Raw genomic sequence first — 19,492 nt, forward strand, 5'->3', positions numbered from 1 at the left:
GACTTCACTAAAAAGCAGCAACTGCAGTAAAGCTGGGACTCATTGTAAGCAGTTAGAGCCGAGCCCTGCTCCTTGTAAAGCCTTCAGCTGGCCTCTGCTTTGCCAGGCCCATCCCAGAGCACCATCTGACCAGGTAACACTCACAGGGTTTTTACATCACAAATGCAGCTTCTAGGTGCTCATACAGAGAACAGCAGAAAAAGAAAACTAAATAATCCCTGAATGTGGCTGACACAGACAGAAGCAAAAAGCACAGGTCTGTGCAGATCGAGTCAAAGAAAATTGACCTAAAGCAGGTCTGTAACTGACTGTCCCCTCATTAGCACAGGTTCTGATGCTTTGGTGTACACCTTTCCCACCATACTGACTAACCTGACATTCAGTGAGGCACTTCAGCCAGACTAAATGCTCACAGAAATTCTATTTAAATAAAGTAAAATCAATTTCTAGTACTGGAATGGCAATAAGTCAACAGCACAGCCCAGACGTTTGTACCCATACATGAAATGACAAGCAACACAATTTTATTGCATTTTTTTTTCCAGCGTTGTCAGCACTTTCTATTTCATTCAAACACGATATCAGCCAGAGGGTGTAAAACCCAGAAATTCTATTGAAAACCTGCTTTTGAATTGCAGGCCCATTTATTGTCCATTAAGTGTTCCAGATTGGTTTTATATTTAATGAATTTTTTAAAATAGCTTCTAATTGGTTTGGAAGCTTTTACTCCAATAGTTTTTACACCTGAATCCATATGCTCATATTATAAATGCACACATATATAACACATCCGAATGTAGCCTCAGAAGTGATTCGAGGTGCTGTTAATTTCAGAAATAAGCTTTATTTACTTGAGGGCAAAGAACCAACAAATGTACAACGACTTCTGAAAATGACAGTTAGGTGAGTGTGAGCAGCTCCAAAACACTGCACAGCAGACACTGCTCTCACAGAGCAGCCCACGAGCCCCTGCTCATATTGTAAGAGCTGCACTACTGAGAGGAGCATTTTTAAGCTAATTAACTTCAAATTGGTGCTTTACATCCCAAGGGTAAACCTTGCCACCACGCCTTCCCCAGCTCAAACTAATCGAATATTAAGTTGTCAAACGCTTGAATAAAGCAAGCGCCGCTCTGCAGAGCAGGATACATGGATACATACCTTGTCAATGATCTTTTGGAAGTGGATTTCCACAGAACAGCTCTGGATGTCCATATGTTCCTCAGATTTATGGATCAACACAGACAGTTTTTTGGATCTGATTTTCTGTGCTCGATACCCAAACACAAAAAGCATCGCATCAATGACATTGGATTTCCCACTGCCATTGGGCCCAATAATGCATGAAAAACGCTGCAGAACAGAAGGAAAAAAGGTGTCGGGTGGAGGGAAATAGATCCTGGGCTGTGCACATCACCCACTGCATTTGTACATAGTTCCAAACAGAATTACTTCTAGTGCAGGAAACTGCAGCTCATTTGGTAGCTTAATCTTCACAACCAAAGGCAGAGCAGCACAGCTTATTTAAGAGAACAACACCTCCACTCAGCTCAGCTTTCTAAATCATAACTTGTGAACTCAAAGCGATACTGCTCTTAGCAAGCAAGTTCGCAAGGAAAGTTTCATGATTAGCCACGTAAATCCCTTGTGGGCACTAAAAACATTCTCATTCTTCAAACGTGCTCCTCCAAATTCCCCAGCAAACGAAATCAAGGCAGCAATGTCCTTTTTCACAGGCTTTCTGACAAATTACAATTGTACACAATCAAGAATTTGCACTTTGCTGTTTTCCTACTGCTCAGCAACTAAAAGGAAGGACATCGCCACCAAAACAATTCTCAGACCTCAATATTGCTCAGCTTTTCTGAGGTGAGGTTATGTGAAACTACAGGAAGGGCCACCAGCGCACAGCAAAGCCTTACCTGCACTTAGAGAGCGCTTAAGGGATAAGAAAATTACCTTATGAAAAGGTCCCAGAGTTTGCTGCCCTGCATAGGATTTGAAGTTCTGGTTTACAATGTGAGTTATCATGAGACGAGGAGCACCAGCTTCATTGGTCATTGCTGGAGGAGGGGGAGGAGGGATGCTACCCAAAATCTCTTCTAAACTCCGATTATCAGACTCCTCGTTTGAGACTTCTAAAAACCATCCAAAATAAGCAGAAAGAAAATTAAGGCCATAAGCACTCAATGACCAAACACCTTTTACAGTGCTCCATTTCAAAAGCAGACATCATTTCCATAATAACCAAAGCTACACTTCTGCAGTTATTAAAAGGAGTTAAGTGGAATTAAAATCCTTCTTTCCACGAACTGAATCTTTAAAAAAGAGACACTTAAGACGTCCCATCGATTCACCAGTGGGTTTGTTCTTTCATTATGCAATCCTTATTCTAACACACTTTAATAGGCACTCCGCAATTACAATAGCTACAGCCGTCACAATAAGGCTACAAATCTGAAACAGGCAAAGTCTTCCTAATTAATAAGTGCAAAGCCACATTTCAAGCGTGCTCACAAGTCACTCCGCAAGATTTGGGGCTCGCTGCACAATGCTCTAAAGCTGTAATGACAGCACGACTGCTCTGCAAAGACAGGAAGTTTGTTACGAAAACAAACTGGCCCCCTGGATATCTGCTCGTTACAAGCAAAGCAGCTTTTCAACAGTTACCAGCAGCTTTTCCCTCACACAGACAGGAGGTTTTGACACCAATTTCAGTTTATCAATCCATTTGTCAAATATCTGTGCTGTGAGCTTTCAGTCGTTCCTGTCTCGTTACCCTAAAAGACACACGCTGCTCTTTTTGCAGATACTCTCAGCAAAAACTCAACCCCAGAACCACAAGACAATGCTCTGCTTCATGAAAAGGAAAGTCCAATCGTTTTAAGAGTTAAACAAATAAACGTGACATTTATTCCATTCCAAGAAATCTCAGAGCATTGGCTGCGTCTAAGTGTGAAAAATCCTGGCTCTTGTACCACCACCCGGTACAGATCAGGGACATGAAATAGGCTTTATTAGAAGAAAATTCACTAATTGCTTTTGCACTTACACTCGGTCACAAGTCCCAGCGCTAACTCTTTGCAAACCACTTTAAAAGCAGTTTGAACACGTCAGGAGTCAGAGCTTTCAACCTTCCTTTCTAGACGAGAGCAGAGCGAGTCCAATGTGGAATAGTCGGCAGCTCCAGCTGAGCTCTGCTGCTCTGTGCACCAGGTTTAAGGCATCAGGAGCACAGTGCTCCCACCTACCTTCAGCTGCTCCTTCCCCAGGATGCCCGTCGTCTTGTTTGTCCACTTGCATGTCACCGTTGTGCTCCTCTACGTGCTGTCTGCCTTTCTGCTGTGCTGCTGTGGAGTTTTTGGTGCTCCTGCTCGCCATGATCTCGGCTGCTCCCCGGCAATTCCAAGCAATCGAACTACCGAAGGGATCTCACTCTAACATAAACAAGAAAACCCCACCAACTCTGCATTAAACTCCAGTCCCCTACAGAATACACCTACGAGTCCAACTAACGCAGAAACGAGAGACCAGATGCGTTTTGAAGACAAAAAAAACCCCCAAAGCTGAAACAAAAACTACGGCTGAAAGTAATAAACGCATCGCCCCAAAAAACAACGGACCCGCCCTGATCTGCAGACACAGCCGTGCACCTCCTGACGCCGATGGGGTTTGCACACTCACAAAGTGGCCCATGTTGGAAGGGACCTCAATGATCACAAAGCTCCAACCCCCCCGGCACACACAGAGCCACCAGCTCCCTATTGGGGAGAGCAGCGGTGACACCAGGGGCCAAAGAGTTAACGACGATGGCAGGAGTCAAGCGGGGAGCCCCATGTCCGCGCTCTGTCCATGCAGCGTTCAGTCCCGACACACGCTTTGCTCCCAGCTCTCCATGCTGAGCGTACGGACACACAAACAAAAAGACCTGCGTAGTTCAGAGCGTTTCACCCTCCGACAGCTCCCCTCAATAATACGCTCCTTTGGTGAGACGCAGCGCAGCCCCGACTGCCGGCAATCGGCACCTAACAGCAGAGCAACGCGAAAATACCTTCATCCCGTGCTGCTGTTAAAGCTATTGAGCAGGGACGGAGCGCACGTTAGTCCACACGTTGATCCAACACGGCTCCCACCGAACGGCAAAGGGAAAGAGAGCGGAGGGAGGGAAACTCCAAAGAGTTTAAATCGCAGCAAGTGGGGAAGGCGGTTTGTGGAGCAACAGACACGAGAAAGTTGACTTCAAGGCAGATAAAACAAAACTGACGTGGTTAGAAAGTCATCTCACAATTGGTGCCAATCATTTGACGTTTGCAGACCTACCCCCAGCCCACACTCTCATGAGAGTCCTTCATTTGGGATAATGGGGGAGGGGAGGAAAACGAGAAAGAGAACTAAGAGAACTAAGAGAACTAAGAGAACTCGTTTAGAAGCGCTCGCAGCCCGTGCTGCCGTTACGGACCGTCCCACAGGGCTGTGCCGGGGCAGCCGCAGCCTGTCCCGGTACCGGGCCGTATTTTAGCGCAGCACAGCGCGGCTCATGCCCGGCATCGCGGGGAGGGGGAGAGGCAGCGGCGTGCAGGAAGCCGCCCTTATCGCAACCCCTCGGCAGCGATAACCGATGTCAGCGAGAAAATCTCCCTCTGCCCGCTCCCCCCCTCACCCCCCGCCGGGTACCCGTTCCGTACGGTTCGGCTCTCGCCCTGCGAGGGTCAGAGCTGCGGGCGGAGCTCACAGAGCGGGCGCGGCGAGAGCAGCCCGGGAACGGCCCGGCCACACGGACAGCGGGACCGGGAAGGAGCGGCCGCCGCCTCGCGCTGCTTCAGGGCGGGGAGAGAAGGGAACAACGCGGCTCCACGCGGCGCCCCCCGCCCCGACCGCTCACCTCTGGCACGGGGTGAAGCTCCGCTCCGCTCTGCTCCGTTCTGCTCCTCGTGCCGCCCGCCCGTCCCGCCGTATGGGGTAAGTCCCGGCCGCCCCGTGCCGAAGCTCCGCGCTCAATGCGGACGGGCGGCTCGGAGCCCCGCGGGCGGCGGTGGGCACGGCTCACACGGCTCGTACCGCTCACACCGCTCACACCGCGGGTTCTACACTCGAAAATGGCGCCCAAACGGCGAAATCGAACCGAAATTCGTTAGAAAGGCGCGGGGCAGGATGGGGCGGCGCGGGGCGGGGCGGGAGCGGGTTTGAAAGGAGGAAAAGCCGCGCCGGGCGCCATCTTGTCGGCCGTTAGAGCGGCGGGGAGTGAGGGGAGGATGGAGCGGGGATAGAGCGGCTGTAACGCGAGTTAACGCTGAGCGCGGGGCCGTGCGGGGATGATGGAGGGACGGGCTGCGGGTCGGCAGCGACTGCGGGAAGGGATTCATCCCTTCGGTACAGAACTAGGTCAGGGGGCGGCGCTTGGGCGCCCAGGGGGACGGCACGACAGAGAGCTCCGCCAAAAATACAAAACAAAAAAAGGAAAACAAAAAGTCCACGAAAAACATTTAAAAAGTGTTTGAACGCGTGTATAAATAAAGTGAAAACGGGGCTCGCTTTGAAATGAGCGCTCGTTAACGGGCGGTGCGGTGACGCGATGTCACACGGCGCTGCCTGCGGGGGGGGGGGGCGCTTCTCGCGGGACGTGGCCATAGAGACGGCAAAGGAGACACGGCCCCGCACCGAGCTGTGTGAGCTATAAGGGCTGTACGAGGTGTATGAGCTGTACGAGCCGCCCCGCCGCAGGTAAAGGCAGAGCTGGGCAGGGGGCGGCCGCGGGCGGAGGGCCCGGAGGTGGGAGGGGCGGCGCTGGGCGGGCGGATGCCGAGGGCGGCGGGCACGGCCGGACGGAGCGCGGCGGGGGACGGTCCGTGGGCTGAGAGCCACGGCGGGGCGGAGGGGTGAGGGGTGCTGTGCTGTGCTGGGTGCAGGAGAACGAGGCAGGTGGGAGCCGTGCACACAGTTGGGTCTGGGACGGGGCTGGAAGGCCCCTCTGATGTGTCTGGGTGGGGAGGATCGCAGCACAGGTTCAGGGAATAAGAAAGGACATTCCAACATGAGAAAAGGATTGAAACATAAATAGAACTGTTGCACATTTTAATGGATGTAACGTAGGGGTAAAATTAACTCTTATCCCTTAAGCATCCTTTTTGCGTGTCTTAAATTCCTCGTAGTAACTGCTTGACCCATCGTTGTTGTTATGGTGGAAAACATTCCAGAGGTTCCGAGGCTCACATCGTGCATCACTCAGTGCATCACTGCTCTCAGTGCCCCGTGGGCTCCCACCCTTTTCCTCCTCCCTCCTTTCCACCCTGAGGGCTGGGGGTGCTCACCCAGCTCCTTGGATGAGGCCGGGGCTGTGGAACCTCCCCAGTTTCCCCACGGAATTACTGTGTTGCAGTGAAGCATCGTTGACGTTACAAGTAGCAGTGGGTGGCAGTAAGATGTTGTATCATTTGGTCCTGGCAGGGTTTTCTCCCAGCAGGGCTTTTCGTTCTGTTTTCTCACAGCTCAGCCTCTAAGCATGAAGGTTCTTGTCGAGTTTGGGATTCCAGGTTTTCCCTCAGTACCATCACAGCTGTGTCTGCACGAGGGAACTTCAGTGTTTCCTTTTACTTCATTCCAGCAAAGCTCACCTGGCACCACTTGCTCCTGCCCGGTGTGCAATGGTGCTGCTGGATTCTGTACAGACCCTTAAATCCTCATTTCAGTGCTTATTTTGGCACAGTACTAATGGAATATCACTTATCTGAAAGCATTTTGTTTTAGTGTTGGTATCTTCCTTTTGAGTTTTGGCTGCTCTGTTTCATTACAGGTATACCTGCATGCCTTGTTTAAATGTTCCATCTGAACAACCAAAATGAGACTGAAGACTTCACTTTTAAAGGAACCAAAACATATCCTTTATCTTAGAATAGACCACTGAAATCCGCGCTGTGTTCTCATGTAGCTTATCTCCTCGAGAGGATTTTATTTATCGTAAATCCTGTAGTAAAGTATTTGTCACATGGTGTGATTTGTCTCCTTTATTGCTCGTGGAATTTCCACCAGCTTTCCTTGAAACAAACAAACAGGGAAAGAATGTAGAGTTGTATTTCCTATATGTAAAGTATTCTGTGCAATGGTATTGCAGTTATGTTCAAGAATTGACCGTTTCATAAGTGTTTTTAACTATTAAAGCTTTCAGACTTCCTTAATTGAATTAAACATAAGGAATTAGTTAGCTGCGTGGGATGGACCACGGCTGACGAGCTGTATTCCTGCGGTGACGATCACCAGATTCTGAAATGGAACCTCCTGACGAGCGAGACAACTCAAGTGATGAAACTCCCAGATGATGCTTATCCCATAGACCTGCACTGGCTCCCCAGGAGCGTTGGTGGGAAGAAGCAGCACCAAACTGAGAGCTTCGTTCTCACCAGTTCTGACGGTATGGCAGCTGAAAATATAACTTTATACCACTTAGTGCTCACGTCATTTGAACGTATAAGAAATTATTTAGTCTCTAATGAAGCAATTTTGAATGCTGATACACAAATTGCACTGATGTGGAAATGCTTCAAAATCAATATGTTCCGTTACTGTAGTTTTCTCTGATACAATATTACTAGCTGTATTTCTTTCAGCAGATGTGTAATTTTGTATGTAAGGAAAAATTCTGTCCTCTTTGGTAGATCATTTCACACTTGGCTCTTTCATAAATCAGTAGCTTCCAGTATGTCTGCACTGCTGCTATGTAGATATCAGATTGCTTTTAACTGTCAAAGCTGAAGGTGACCAAAGTACTGAAATGGCTTCACCGTGGTATTTCATATCAACGTTGGCCTTTCTGGGGCGTATCTTGTATGTGTCTTCTGCACTGCACTGAGTATCTCTCTGAGCACTGAGTTCTGGCTGTCAGAAGAGATGTGAGGCTGATCTGCACGTCTCATGGACTGCCTGATGTATGGATTACTTCTTCCCAAACCTGCCAGTTTTAAAACTAAGCTCACGAGGGACTTGATCCTTTAGGAAACTTGCTTTTTGGTTTACTTGTTTTATTTTACGTTGACCACATTGTAAATATCATTCTGGAATAAAAGCACAGCTAAGAAAAGTAGTCCTTGATATACAGGCTGTGAGTGCCAGACTGGGGTGTGAGAAGTAATAGATACCTGTGTGTTGTTCAGGTTGGTTTCCTCAGTGTGTAATTGAGATTAGGGTGGCTTTGAATGAGATATAAAATAGTGTGAATTCTGTTGCTGATGATAAATGGTTGAATGATAATTAGGGTTGTGATAAATATTTGTTTTCGTACATGGGGTTCGTGTTGAAGGTGGCCTTGGCTGGCCATGATTATGAGTGGGAGAAACCAGCAGGAAAGGACTAGTAGTGGAGTTGAGATTTGGTCGTTTCCTGTTCAGAAGGTTAGGTTTTTTAGGGGGTAATATGTGCACATCGTTGCTGCTATTGGCAAGATAGTTCAACTGAGTTGTTCTCAAACTTTCCACTGTGTTTTCAATGAAGTAAAAGGAATATATAACATATTAATATGCATGTAAGGACCATCCAGCTTCTGCAATTAGCACAAAGCAGATCTCATCAATATACTCAACTGAGTTTATATTCTTTTGTCAGCACTCAAAGGTCCTGGTGGTGAAACTGTGTTTCTACACAAATGGTAGTAGTGGGATTTGCTCAGCAATGAACTCAAAGCAATATGCTGCCCTAAATCTGCCAGCTCCTTCAGGCAGAACAGCTCTTAGCCAGTTGTAGAGTTTCCATCAGGATATGGCCATCTGCCCATGACCTTATTGATGGTTTTAATGGGACTGAGGGATGATTTCCAGTTAACTTCTGCCCAAGTTTAGCCACAACCTTGACTTTCTGGATCTAGCATGCTCACACTGGTGAGTGCAGCTTACGTGGCCAGCTTCCCATTGAGCCTGTTTGGAAGAGGTTTGTTACAGGGCAGTAGCAGTCTGGTGCTGATGTGTCCAGTGTGGCTTTCTGTGTGGGTAGACAGAGCCATGTATCTGAAGAAGGCAGGAAAGTTCATTCCATGCATGAAACTTTGGTGATTTCTCTGGCTGCCCATAATGGTTACACTTAAGAGATTAGGAGGGATAAGAGTTCAGTTCACTGAGTGAAGGCCAAGGTGATTTTGATGATATATTATTTTTTTTGTTGTTGTTGTTGTTTTTGTTGTTTGCTTGTTTGTTTTAAGATTTTTCTGTACTTCTATGGAATAAATACACTAAAATTACAGAGCAATAGCAGGACGTTGTTTGGGCTGAGTCTGAAGATCAGCTCACTGTAGCATCCTGCATCCCCTGTGTATGGGAAGGGAAAATGGGGAAAGCAGTTTGGCCAAGCAGAAATGCAATTTTTGCAGTACTTGGTGCTAAATTTTGTGGTTCCTATTATGCAGCTGGGCCTGATGAGGTATTCATAGAACTGTGGGCTGCTTTGGATTGGAAGGGATCTCCCTGGAGGCGCTCAGGTCCCAGCTCGATGTGGCTCTGGGCAGCCTGTGGTCTGGTGGTTGTTAAATAACAGTTGATGAGATGTATTTGTGAACAATCATAGTCTTATTTGTTAGCTCTTCCTCAGTGAAACTGAAATAGACAACAGTGAAAGAACGAACAGGGACAGAGCTTCATGCAGAAGACTTGGGAGTTTTTCTCCTCATGTAATCTGGCACTTTCAAAAGATACAGATGTATTTATATATAGATAGAGAGAACTTGCAAAGATTTTTTTTTGCATGTGTGCGGGCAAATAGTTCATACACTTAAAATGCAATCATTTTATTTCTGAATGGCTGTATTTTTAAAATAGTAAAGTTGAAAATGCTGTTGAGCTACTAATTACATCGCATACGTGTCAAGCCTCCAGTTTCCCTGCAGCAGCTCATTCATCTCCGTGATAAGGACTCCTGGAAATCTGCTGAATCTGATGGAAACTGAGCCTCGTGTCTTTACAAAGTTGCATCAATTCCTGGTTGAACTCCAGATATTTGTGAAATTAGAGCAAATGTAAATTTAATCCTCTTGGGCTTTCTTCCGGGTTGCATCTCTTGTGGAATATTGTCTTTTGGTTCCTACTTGCACTGGGCACGTTACTGCTTTCTTCAAAACGTAAAGGAAAGACTCAGCTTTAAACCTTGTATGTAGCACAAATCATAAGGAAATGGACCTATTTTTTCAGCTTGTATATTATTGATCATTTTCTATTAGGTCAGCATTTAAGAGTCTATGAAATGTAATGAACAAAACATACGTGTTTTATAGTCTGTATTTGAATAGGCTGCTAATCTCCCACTTGACATTCCTCCAGAACTGGAGAGTCACTTTAAACTTGAGGACAGCTTCTGGCTTCTGTACTTAATGGAGATAAGGGAGCAGTATTTTGCAGAAGTGATACTTAAAAAAAGGTTAAGTTGAATCATTTCTATCAACTCACTTCTATCTGTTCCAAACATTTTAGCTAATTTTTTCCCTTTCTTAATTGCTTATAACAAGACAAGAGTTTTGAAAGCCACTACTACCTGAATGTTAAATTGAAGACAGAAGAAGGAAGAGAAATCCATTGAAACTTGGCCTTGGAACAACTTCTGCCTAAGAATGCAATGAAAAGCCCAATATCTAATGGGTCGCATTCATTTGGTTCTCATAAGTTGTAAGTTCACGTGTTGGAAAAGTAGAGAAGTTACAGAAATGAAGATGATAGCCACGATAACTTGATTTGTTGTGATTTAGCGTTATGGTACACTTTTAAAACACATGATTGTTTTTCCAGATGCTTCTATCTTAGTGCCTAAGATGGGCCTGTTTTTATTTCAAAGTATATTCTTTCCTGCTAGGCTACAGTTTGCTGTGCTTTGTTATTGGGAAGATGCCTTGTGACAGAAGTGAAAGCTGGTAGAGCAGGAAGGGATGCAGGAGGCTGGTCAGTGAGTTGGATGCTTCCCAGTGGAAGAGGATTCTGCTCTGTGACGTGGCCTGTTGTTCTCCTGATGTGACTTACACCAAGATATCACATTGCTTTGTTTGTGTGTTTGAGTTTCCTGGGCCGTATCAGGTTGCAGGGGGTTTTAACAGAGACCTCAGGTTTACTCTGGGTCAATGAGAGCTGGTCCAATACAGAAAGCACTACAGAATTCTCTGTATCCTTTGCAAGGTGACTCTGAAGGCTTTAAGTTGGATACTGAACGTTGATGGTCTCCTTTCAGTTCTCTGTGTATGCGAGCTTGCTGTTGCAAGGCTGATTATTATTTTTTCCTTCTACTAGTAATATCAGTGCAATATGTTCATGATGGCCATAAGGAGCTCAGCCATGTAGTGATCAATAGTGTTGGTGATGTTGTGAGAATGTAATTCAATGATTAGAAGAACGTGTTCTGCAATGGAAAAAGGTCCTGGCTATGGACAGAACGAGTATGCTGCATCAAATGAGAGAGGTGTTCAGAACAAAAAGGGCTTTTTTATAAACTTGAAGGCTGTTTCTTGGGGAAGATGGCATTAGCCATGGAATGCCTGCGAATCCAGCTACTGCTTATGTACAAGAAATGAGAATCTCACACCTGTGAGATACTCTGTAACGTAACTGAAACTAGAACGTTGCAATGAAAATGGAAGGACCAGTATTGATAATCTTAGCTTCTTAAGAATTAGGTGGATGAGGAAGAAACTGTTTTATTAATAATATTAGTTTTGTGAAGGAAAAGGGGGTGGGATTAACCAGCTGTCCAGAGAGCTCGCTTAGATACCAATATGTGTGGGGAGGAAAAGCAAAAATGTTTAGTGATGTTTTAAATCATTACTTCAAAGAAACTGCTTGCTACAAACCGTTCTTCTTCGGTGTTAACTCTTCTGCTTGGAAGTCATACGATGGCTGAGGGTTGTGCCTGTTGGTTCATACACTTAAAATTAAGACAAAGTGTAATTGTATTCATTTGAGTAATACTGCAGAGAGCAGTGGTGTGTGTTTGATGTTGATTTCCTGCCGGATCAAGCAGAATGCTTTTTGTTTGTTTGCAGTTGGGTTTTGTTTTCAGCTTTTGTTTCTGTTTTGTTTTTGAAACCAAAGTGCAGAATAAAACATGGGAAGCCAGAACGCAATGGAAGTGGATTCAGGCTCCTGGAAGCGCCCCCATCCTGGCTGCTGTGATTTTCATGTGCATTTAGTGCAGTGCTATCTTAGGTTTTACCTCCTGCTAACCTTGAGAACGTATTTCTTTACTGAAAGAGCCAGGTGTTTAGCTCCTGCAGATGGGCTGTGTCATCAAACTACTCCAGGGAGCAGAAGGTACCTCCCAGCCTTCTCCAGCTCACAGTGCCCAACAAGCTGAACCCAGCTGTGTGCTGGAAGCTTTCACGTTAGCTGGTGACTGCTGGAAGGTTCCTGTTGATATCACAGTTGCAACTGAGTATCTAGTTCTGCATAGGAGAAACTGGGTTTTAACTGGTGAATCTACCTTCTTTTCACCCACTTGGGATAAGCTTATTGTAAAGGCTCTGACCAAAGAAAGTACTTTCAGATATGGACTCCAGACACTTGAATATCTTTGGTAACTGAAAATATAGTCCCCATTCTCTGTGTGTTTTTTCAATATGCGCTGGGATCCTGCTATTTAACCAGAACAGGTATGGCCTGTCTTATAATTCATATTCCCAGGCAGGAGGGTCATATGCATATGTTATTAGTGGAAAAATGATCTATTCTTAAGTGATGGAGCATTTGCAGACACTTGGTGTGAGGTATCCGTGCATTGTTCATCGCAAGGAGTTCTCGTGCTGGGAATGGCTCCTCGTGGTTCACTGGCTGGTAGATTAGATAAATTAATTTGAAAAAGGTTTTGGTTTTAAAGTGGTTAATTTGAATGTGAGCTATTCTAAGCCACACTTTTGTTCTGCCACATGTTTCCAAGCCCTCCTTTGTCTGCTCTTTGGTCCAGTTTAAATTTGATCTTCCTGGATTTAAGCAACATCCCTCATTTGGAAAGAAAGACTTCCTCATGCTTCTGTTGAAATCATTAATAGCTTTGTTTTTGGCTTCTGTGAATTTCCATAACAGCTCCATAATGCAGGCAGTAAGACTTCCTCAGAGAAACGCGCTCGCTGCTGGTCGGATTGTACTCACTTTTCCATTATCCTTTTGGTGCTGAGTGATTTTTCAGATCTTAAAAAAAGAAAACACAAGGGCTCTCCTGGGCTGCAGAGCGCGTACCTCTGTTTGTTAGCTCTCAGACAATGAAATAGCAGCAGGCAGCTGCGTCCCCAGAGAGACACACAAACCTTAGAGGGGCATGAGCAAAATGAATCGTCAAAACAAAGGCCGTGCATACCACAAGGGAAGAGCACAACCGATTTACACAAACATCTTAGCTGCTTTACCAGTGTTTCTTTTGCAAGAGAGCATTTGTTTGGGCTAGTCATAGTTGTGAAGAATGGCATTGCGTGTTCTGATCTTGGGTTTGTTGGTTCATTCCTCTTGTTTTGTGTATGCGTTTACGGCAGAAGACAAAAATAACTATAGGTCCACAAAATTAGATACTCTATTGCTGTATTGATATTTTGTTTAGGGAAATTCCACTTCATTTCAAAAGTGGGAAGAGTGGAGAAAAGCGTGGAAGCCCACAGCGGAGCCGTGCTCGCAGGGAGGTGGAACTCTGAGGGAACAGCGTTGGCTACAGGTAAGGAAATGGAGGAGGTTGAAAACAAGGATAGCAAAAGGGCTCCCTCAAAATGGAGCCTTTGGGGTTTTTAGCTTGCAAAGATGACACGGAGTAAAGAAATGGAAGGGTACAAAAATGTAATATTAGGTTAATGGAATGTAAATGTTTTCAATAAAATGTGTTGAACATAAGGACCTTACTGTATGTGATAAACACTGCACAGTGCTTTACTAATAAAACTTAATCCCTGACATACATTTAAAAGACTTGGTCCCAAATTTCCTAGCATATATTCTTGTCATATAGAACTCGAATTAATAAAACTGAGTCTATTAAAGTGTTCATATATGGGTCTGGCGTTAAATTCCTTTGCAAGAAAGGGAGTGAATTGGAAATTCAAAATTAGCAACAAATGAAGTTAGCTACAGTAAGGGATTTTTAAAGTCTTCCTCATCAAGGTATTATCACCTTGTTTAATAGAAATTAATTTGGTGCTATTTGATTAATGATGTTTTAGAATTATGAGCACTACTTTAATATGTAAAAGAGTAAAAACATTTTTATGTGTTCCTGTTAATTATACATTGTCCTACGTACCTGACAGCAAATGTTTTTAACATCAAAATGCTTGGCGGCTTCTACAGACATTCTGCTTTTTCATACAAGAAGGAGAATATTTGAGATTTTTTTTTTGCCTTATCTGTTATGACAGAATGTTTGTATGTTGGTACCTTTATAACTTGCACGTGGCATTGGAGCCAGTGAAGGTTACTGAGGCCTCATGAGCATGTTGAACGTTCCCATGCTGTTCTTATTTGATTATTGGGAGCAGTGCAGTCTAGTCCTCCTTCTCTCTGCTGGGGCTGGGTGAGCGATCTTCAACATCCACATCTCTGAGTCTTTTTGTCCTAACTCTTTTGGTAATTAGTTGCTTTTGGCATTTTTGTCAGAAAAACAACAACAAATCTATCTTGATGTTGAGAAGCTAGTTGCATGTACTGTGATGTACTTCTTGATTTCTGTTGGTGGCAGAGTTTTGTGCAGCCCCCTGTTGATGTCGCACAGCTGATTGTTTTGGACAAATCCCAGCTCAGTCCAGAAGCACTGAAAATAATTTTGGATCTGCTTGTTTCCAGACTCAGCCTGACTCTCAAATGCTGCTTTAAGGAGCTTTGTCTGGCATGTTCCTCTTCAGTCCCAGAGGGACCGAAATATTCTTCTTTTAAGAGACAGATTTGCCTCAGGGACTTCTCCAAAGAAAAAGTTGGAATTACCTTTTTGATCTTGAATATATATATTTTTTGAAAGCCTGTGTGATATGCTCTGAGATCAACCACTCACGTACAGCAGCCGTGCCTTGGGAAATAGTGGCTCATTGGTGGTTCTGTATCAGTTAAAATACTCTTAATGGATCTATTTTAATAGTATCAACTGGTCACAAGAAAGATTTGTAACAATTTTATGCTTTCTAAACAATTTAAATGCTCAGTCTGCCGTGTGTCAAAACTAGAAATCTAGTAAAAAAACAAAGTGAAAGGAAGGATGGCCCCAAAGGTCCAGATGCATCTTTTTCCCGATTAATTGAATCTGGGATGTTTAAATAGAGGCACAGAAGTTTGCATTTCGAGTATGAAAACACATTAAACGATCTCTGGATTTTATGTATACATGACTAAATCTGCTGTACAGCATAGACTTATAAGCAAGTGAATATTTTTTTCCTTGGTATCATGCAGTTAATTCATAAAAACCAAACCTTCCAAATTGGGCTTTCAGTTATCTTCAGATTCACTATTTGTCAATAGTGGAGCCTCCAGTTTAACACATGGAATCTTTTCCTTCTGTCTTTGGATGACCAAGAGACTCATTTAATCACCCTTTGGGACTTTGAACTTTAAATAGATGTAGGCTACAGAATACAGAACTTGGGTTATTTAAATAGAGGTGGACTTTATCTTGCCAGGAGCAGCTTCAGATCAGGAGACCAAAGCCTGCATGCACATCTGATCCATGGGCTACACATGGCCCAGCACAGCTCCCATTTTCAGTTGAGATAAATACATTGCTTGCAGATTTTCAGATGGAGTGTATAGCAGTGCAGTTGGATATTCAACTCAAATTTTATCACGTCTCTTTACAAGACCTCTGTTTAACAGAGAGAAATATCCTCTGCTTCACGGTTGTGCCTTGTTCATGTCATTGCTCTTGGAGTAACCTGTGCATGTGTGTCCCAAGACAATTCCTCTTCACTCAGTGTGGCCCAGGCAAGCCAATAGGTTGGACACCCATGCCATAGGGATTTTCAGGAGAGGAAGACATCTGTTGATAAGAGTGGTAAAAAGCTTAAATATTGTTTCTTTAAAGTACTATCTATTGCCATGTTAGGAAGACAACATAGATTATATTTACCTGTGTAACGACACAATCTTGCTGTAACTAACACAATAACTGCAACTGTCATCATTGTTAGACTTTTAAGTCCTGATTTCTGTGATAACTTTACAGTTGGTGAAGATGGCCAAGTGAAAATCTGGTCTAAAAGTGGAATGCTGAGATCCACTTTAGCTCAGCAAGGTAAGTTGATTTTCTTAAAGTTCGGTTAGAACTTTGGATTATGTAAGATAAATATAAATAACAGACTGTAAGCCTGCCAGGGATGGTTTGATTAGGGACTGTTAGGCTTAAATATACTTCACTGAAGTTAAAGACTGAAATGCAGTGTGTAGGTCTTTGACTTTATGTTGGGAATATTGACTTATATGAAACTTACTGACTATAAGCTTAGTTGTCCTAACTTTTATAGTCAAACTGTTCAAAACCACACTTACCAGGCTTCTTTGTGAAGAATGGTGTTTAACTGATAGGCAGTTTGTTATTAGATAATTAAATCAGCAGAAGAATAGAGTTAAATGTATTGCAGTGCTCCTGTTGTGTTCCCATGGACTGTTTGTCATTGAGGTATGTCATATACAATAGAAATGACATTATATTCCACATGTCATGTAGGTTGGAAACAGTATCTCACTTATCTAATAGTGAGTGTTGTCATTATTGATCTAATTGTTCAACAACAGCAGACGTTATGTTAAAATACAGTACTATGAGGCTCTATTTATCACAGTTCCTTTTGCTCGCTTATAAAGGTGTTCTTAGTTAATATTTACAAAGCAGGAGGTTTTCTGTATCAAAGAAGAGCATACATCTCCTGTTTTGTCTTTTTCTGAATGTTATACCCCTGATGAATTTTTTGTCAGGTGATCTTTTTTCAAGATAAAGCACAATCTTCTTACATAAAGGTTTCTCTTTTGTTTTGGTTTGGGCTGGATCAGTTGTAAGGAAATTGGCAAAAATATGTATTTCATTTTTATTACAGAATTATGATTAGCTGTTGTGATATGAGATACTTTCTGGTATAGGTTCCAGTTCTCTTGTTTTAGGTTTTGTAACATTTGCTGTTCAGCTGAAGTGGTTTATGCTCTGTCCCTCCCTCCACATTAATTCTTTTTGGGTGACAAATGTAAAGGACAAGCTGTGTCACTTGCTTTCTTAATAAGATGATAGTTTTCAAGGAATAAAAGAAAAAGCTGCAAAATGTAAAGTAATAATGCAACATTTTTAGACACCAGTTTCAGCTCTATGCTGAGGATTCTGGAGAGGGACAAAATCCAGTTTTTAATGTTAAGCCACAGTTTTCATTTGAGACTATAAGATAACAAAGAGATTGCTTAGAGCGTTGCAAGAGTGCTTGACAGATGCAAAGTGTCTACATGTTAGTTCCTCAGCCCAATTGAATGCGGTAACTCATGTAATACATGCAAACAGTTCGACTGAACTGAAACGATTTCTGTGCTGAAATTCTTTGCTGAACTGGGGCCCTGGAGGCCTTAACCTTGATCTTGGCTCTGCAACCACAGTTTTATGCACACTGAAGCATTTAAATTGTTTTTGTATCAATCAATTTAAAATCACCTGATTGTAAAGTATGATGGTGTGTGCTGCAAACATGTGTTCATGCAAACAATGTTTGGTATTTGTTAAAGAAATGGCATTTTAAAGTTACAATTCTGAACATTTCTGTATTATTTCAGTGAAGATACTGAGCTAGATTTTGTTTTTCAGCCTTCATACATTGAGATCATGTGACCTTTTGACATTTTTTAAGAAACCACATGCACCTGGGGTTGGGTTAAATGTCAGACCCTTATCTCTTTCTAAAACAAATTATCTAAATTCTTTCAACCTGTTGAAGGCATTTTAACCACAGGAGTGAATGTAAGGTCTATTTCAATTCTGTTGAGGAGGTTCATATTCAGATGTGATGTGTTTTCATGTTTACCATGTACAAAGACAAGGTAACCAAACTAAGTTTTGAGGGGGAAAAACAACTTGAAGCTTCTTTATTTCTCACTTGATATGCGTCAAGTTCTTTTTGTTTTTCATGAAGCCTGTAAAGTAAGAGACGTTCCAGTTGGCAGTGAATGGCAAGTTGAGTTTCTATTAATTGGTTAGAGTTTCTGGTACAGTGAGTTGGTTCTGCATGAAATAATTATCTCCCTATATTTGTGTTTTAAGATAAGAACCTAAGAGGCTCCAAAGCCCTTTAAACTTGAGAGGATCAGATTCCCAGAGACTGTTCTGAAAGCTGTTGGCGTACCTGGGATCAGCATAGGATTCTGCAGAAAAATGAAAGTTTTTTAAGAGAGGTATATCATATTTGAGCTAATTTTTCACTTCTGTATCAATAATCTTGAGAAATGAAGGGATTACTGTTGCTAGCATTCTACTCATTCCAGTCTTTGTATTAGAAATAAATTTTCAGGCTCTTATCTTTGCTTGATGGTCTACATGCCTGCTCTATCTTTGGATTTTTATTCACTAGAAAAACACGAACATATATTTTTCCCTTTTTAGCTTTTTCAGTACTTATATGGAGCTCTGTGGCCACATGTCCTATGTCGTGCCAACGCATGGAATAGAGTTCGTGTGACCCTGTGGCCTCTTCTGCCATTGGCCATAATGTATGGCTGTTATGGCTGTGTCGTTCTTGAAGTCTGGCTTTACATTTCCAACCTTAAGTTTCTTCCTTTGCCTTTTTGCTTACTAGAAGCAAACTCACAACAGTTGCAGTGCAGACGGTCTAATTATGAAGCGTTTGTTGGGAAGCAGAACTTATTTGTAAGGGACAAATTCAAAGTGTAGAGTGAGATTCCTATTATTGTGCTGCCACAGGGAGACACAACATTGTATGGATTCATCCTTCTCCTGTGCAAGAAAAAATCTCATGCAGACTTGCATCTACCAAAGTGGCTGCTCTGTCACTCAACCTGAGCTCTTTCTCTGCCATTCACATCGAGACAGGGGTGATTCACTGGGAGTTAACATCTGCTGGTAGAGCACAGGGATGTGAAATGTGCTTAATGCCGATATCCCTTCTTCAGCTCTTCCCTCTGCCCACCTCCTCTGCTTTTATCACATCTTTTGGCACACAGTTTTCTTCCTCGAGCTGTTTATCAGCAGTGCAATTCACTGTAGATTCTGTCCTGCGGAATGTTTCTTTCTCCAGCAATGCAGTGAGTTGGCAGTCTTTTCCCAACCGAGTTCTTGTTAAGTGCAGAAGGAAATGAGTTAACTTAGCTCCTGCTGTTAAGCCCTGGCAATTGTGGTTAAGTAGTCAGCCATCATAAAAAAGGGAAACATTTGGTTTAAATCTAAAAGTCTTCTGATTGTTAAATCAGCGCTAGAGCAGGACAAAAATTAGTTTGTTTAGAATTTCTGTACTGCTGGCGACAGAATTTATGTCATTTTCAACATTGATTTCTGCCAGTAGGAAAACAGCAAGTGCCGGATCTGCTTAGTCTGT

At 43.3% G+C, this 19,492-nt stretch overlaps 2 protein-coding genes across 7 annotated transcripts in view; one reads left to right on the forward strand and one right to left on the reverse strand.

Moving 5' to 3' along the window:
- The window catches only part of SMC4 (structural maintenance of chromosomes 4), a 29,501-nt gene extending 24,509 nt beyond the window's left edge, over window positions 1-4,992 (reverse strand). Inside the window, exons 1-4 of one of the 3 annotated variants that reach the window (XM_015872074.2) lie at window positions 4,052-4,413; window positions 3,252-3,437; window positions 1,960-2,138; window positions 1,162-1,353 (exon numbers count right to left, since the gene is read on the reverse strand). In XM_015872074.2, coding sequence (XP_015727560.1) covers window positions 1,162-1,353; window positions 1,960-2,138; window positions 3,252-3,381 — 501 coding nt within the window. In that variant the 5' untranslated portion in view covers window positions 3,382-3,437; window positions 4,052-4,413. Of the gene's footprint in view, window positions 1-1,161; window positions 1,354-1,959; window positions 2,139-3,251; window positions 3,438-4,051; window positions 4,414-4,685; window positions 4,787-4,882 lie in introns of those variants that run through there. The other 2 variants (XM_015872072.1, XM_015872073.2) reach the window with 2 other exon arrangements.
- IFT80 (intraflagellar transport 80) overlaps window positions 4,849-19,492 on the forward strand; it is a 40,912-nt gene continuing 26,268 nt past the window's right edge. For 2 of the 4 annotated variants that reach the window (XM_032446647.1, XM_015872075.2), the window contains exons 1-5: window positions 5,219-5,721; window positions 6,791-6,872; window positions 7,184-7,405; window positions 13,540-13,650; window positions 16,138-16,206. In XM_032446647.1, the coding sequence (XP_032302538.1) occupies window positions 6,836-6,872; window positions 7,184-7,405; window positions 13,540-13,650; window positions 16,138-16,206 (439 nt within the window). In that variant the 5' untranslated portion in view covers window positions 5,219-5,721; window positions 6,791-6,835. Of the gene's footprint in view, window positions 4,960-5,218; window positions 5,722-5,798; window positions 5,869-6,790; window positions 6,873-7,183; window positions 7,406-13,539; window positions 13,651-16,137; window positions 16,207-19,492 lie in introns of those variants that run through there. The other 2 variants (XM_032446648.1, XM_032446649.1) reach the window with 2 other exon arrangements.

The sequence above is a fragment of the Coturnix japonica genome, chromosome 9 (assembly GCF_001577835.2).
Source record: "Coturnix japonica isolate 7356 chromosome 9, Coturnix japonica 2.1, whole genome shotgun sequence".
In the NCBI taxonomy this organism is placed as follows: Eukaryota; Metazoa; Chordata; class Aves; order Galliformes; family Phasianidae; genus Coturnix; species Coturnix japonica.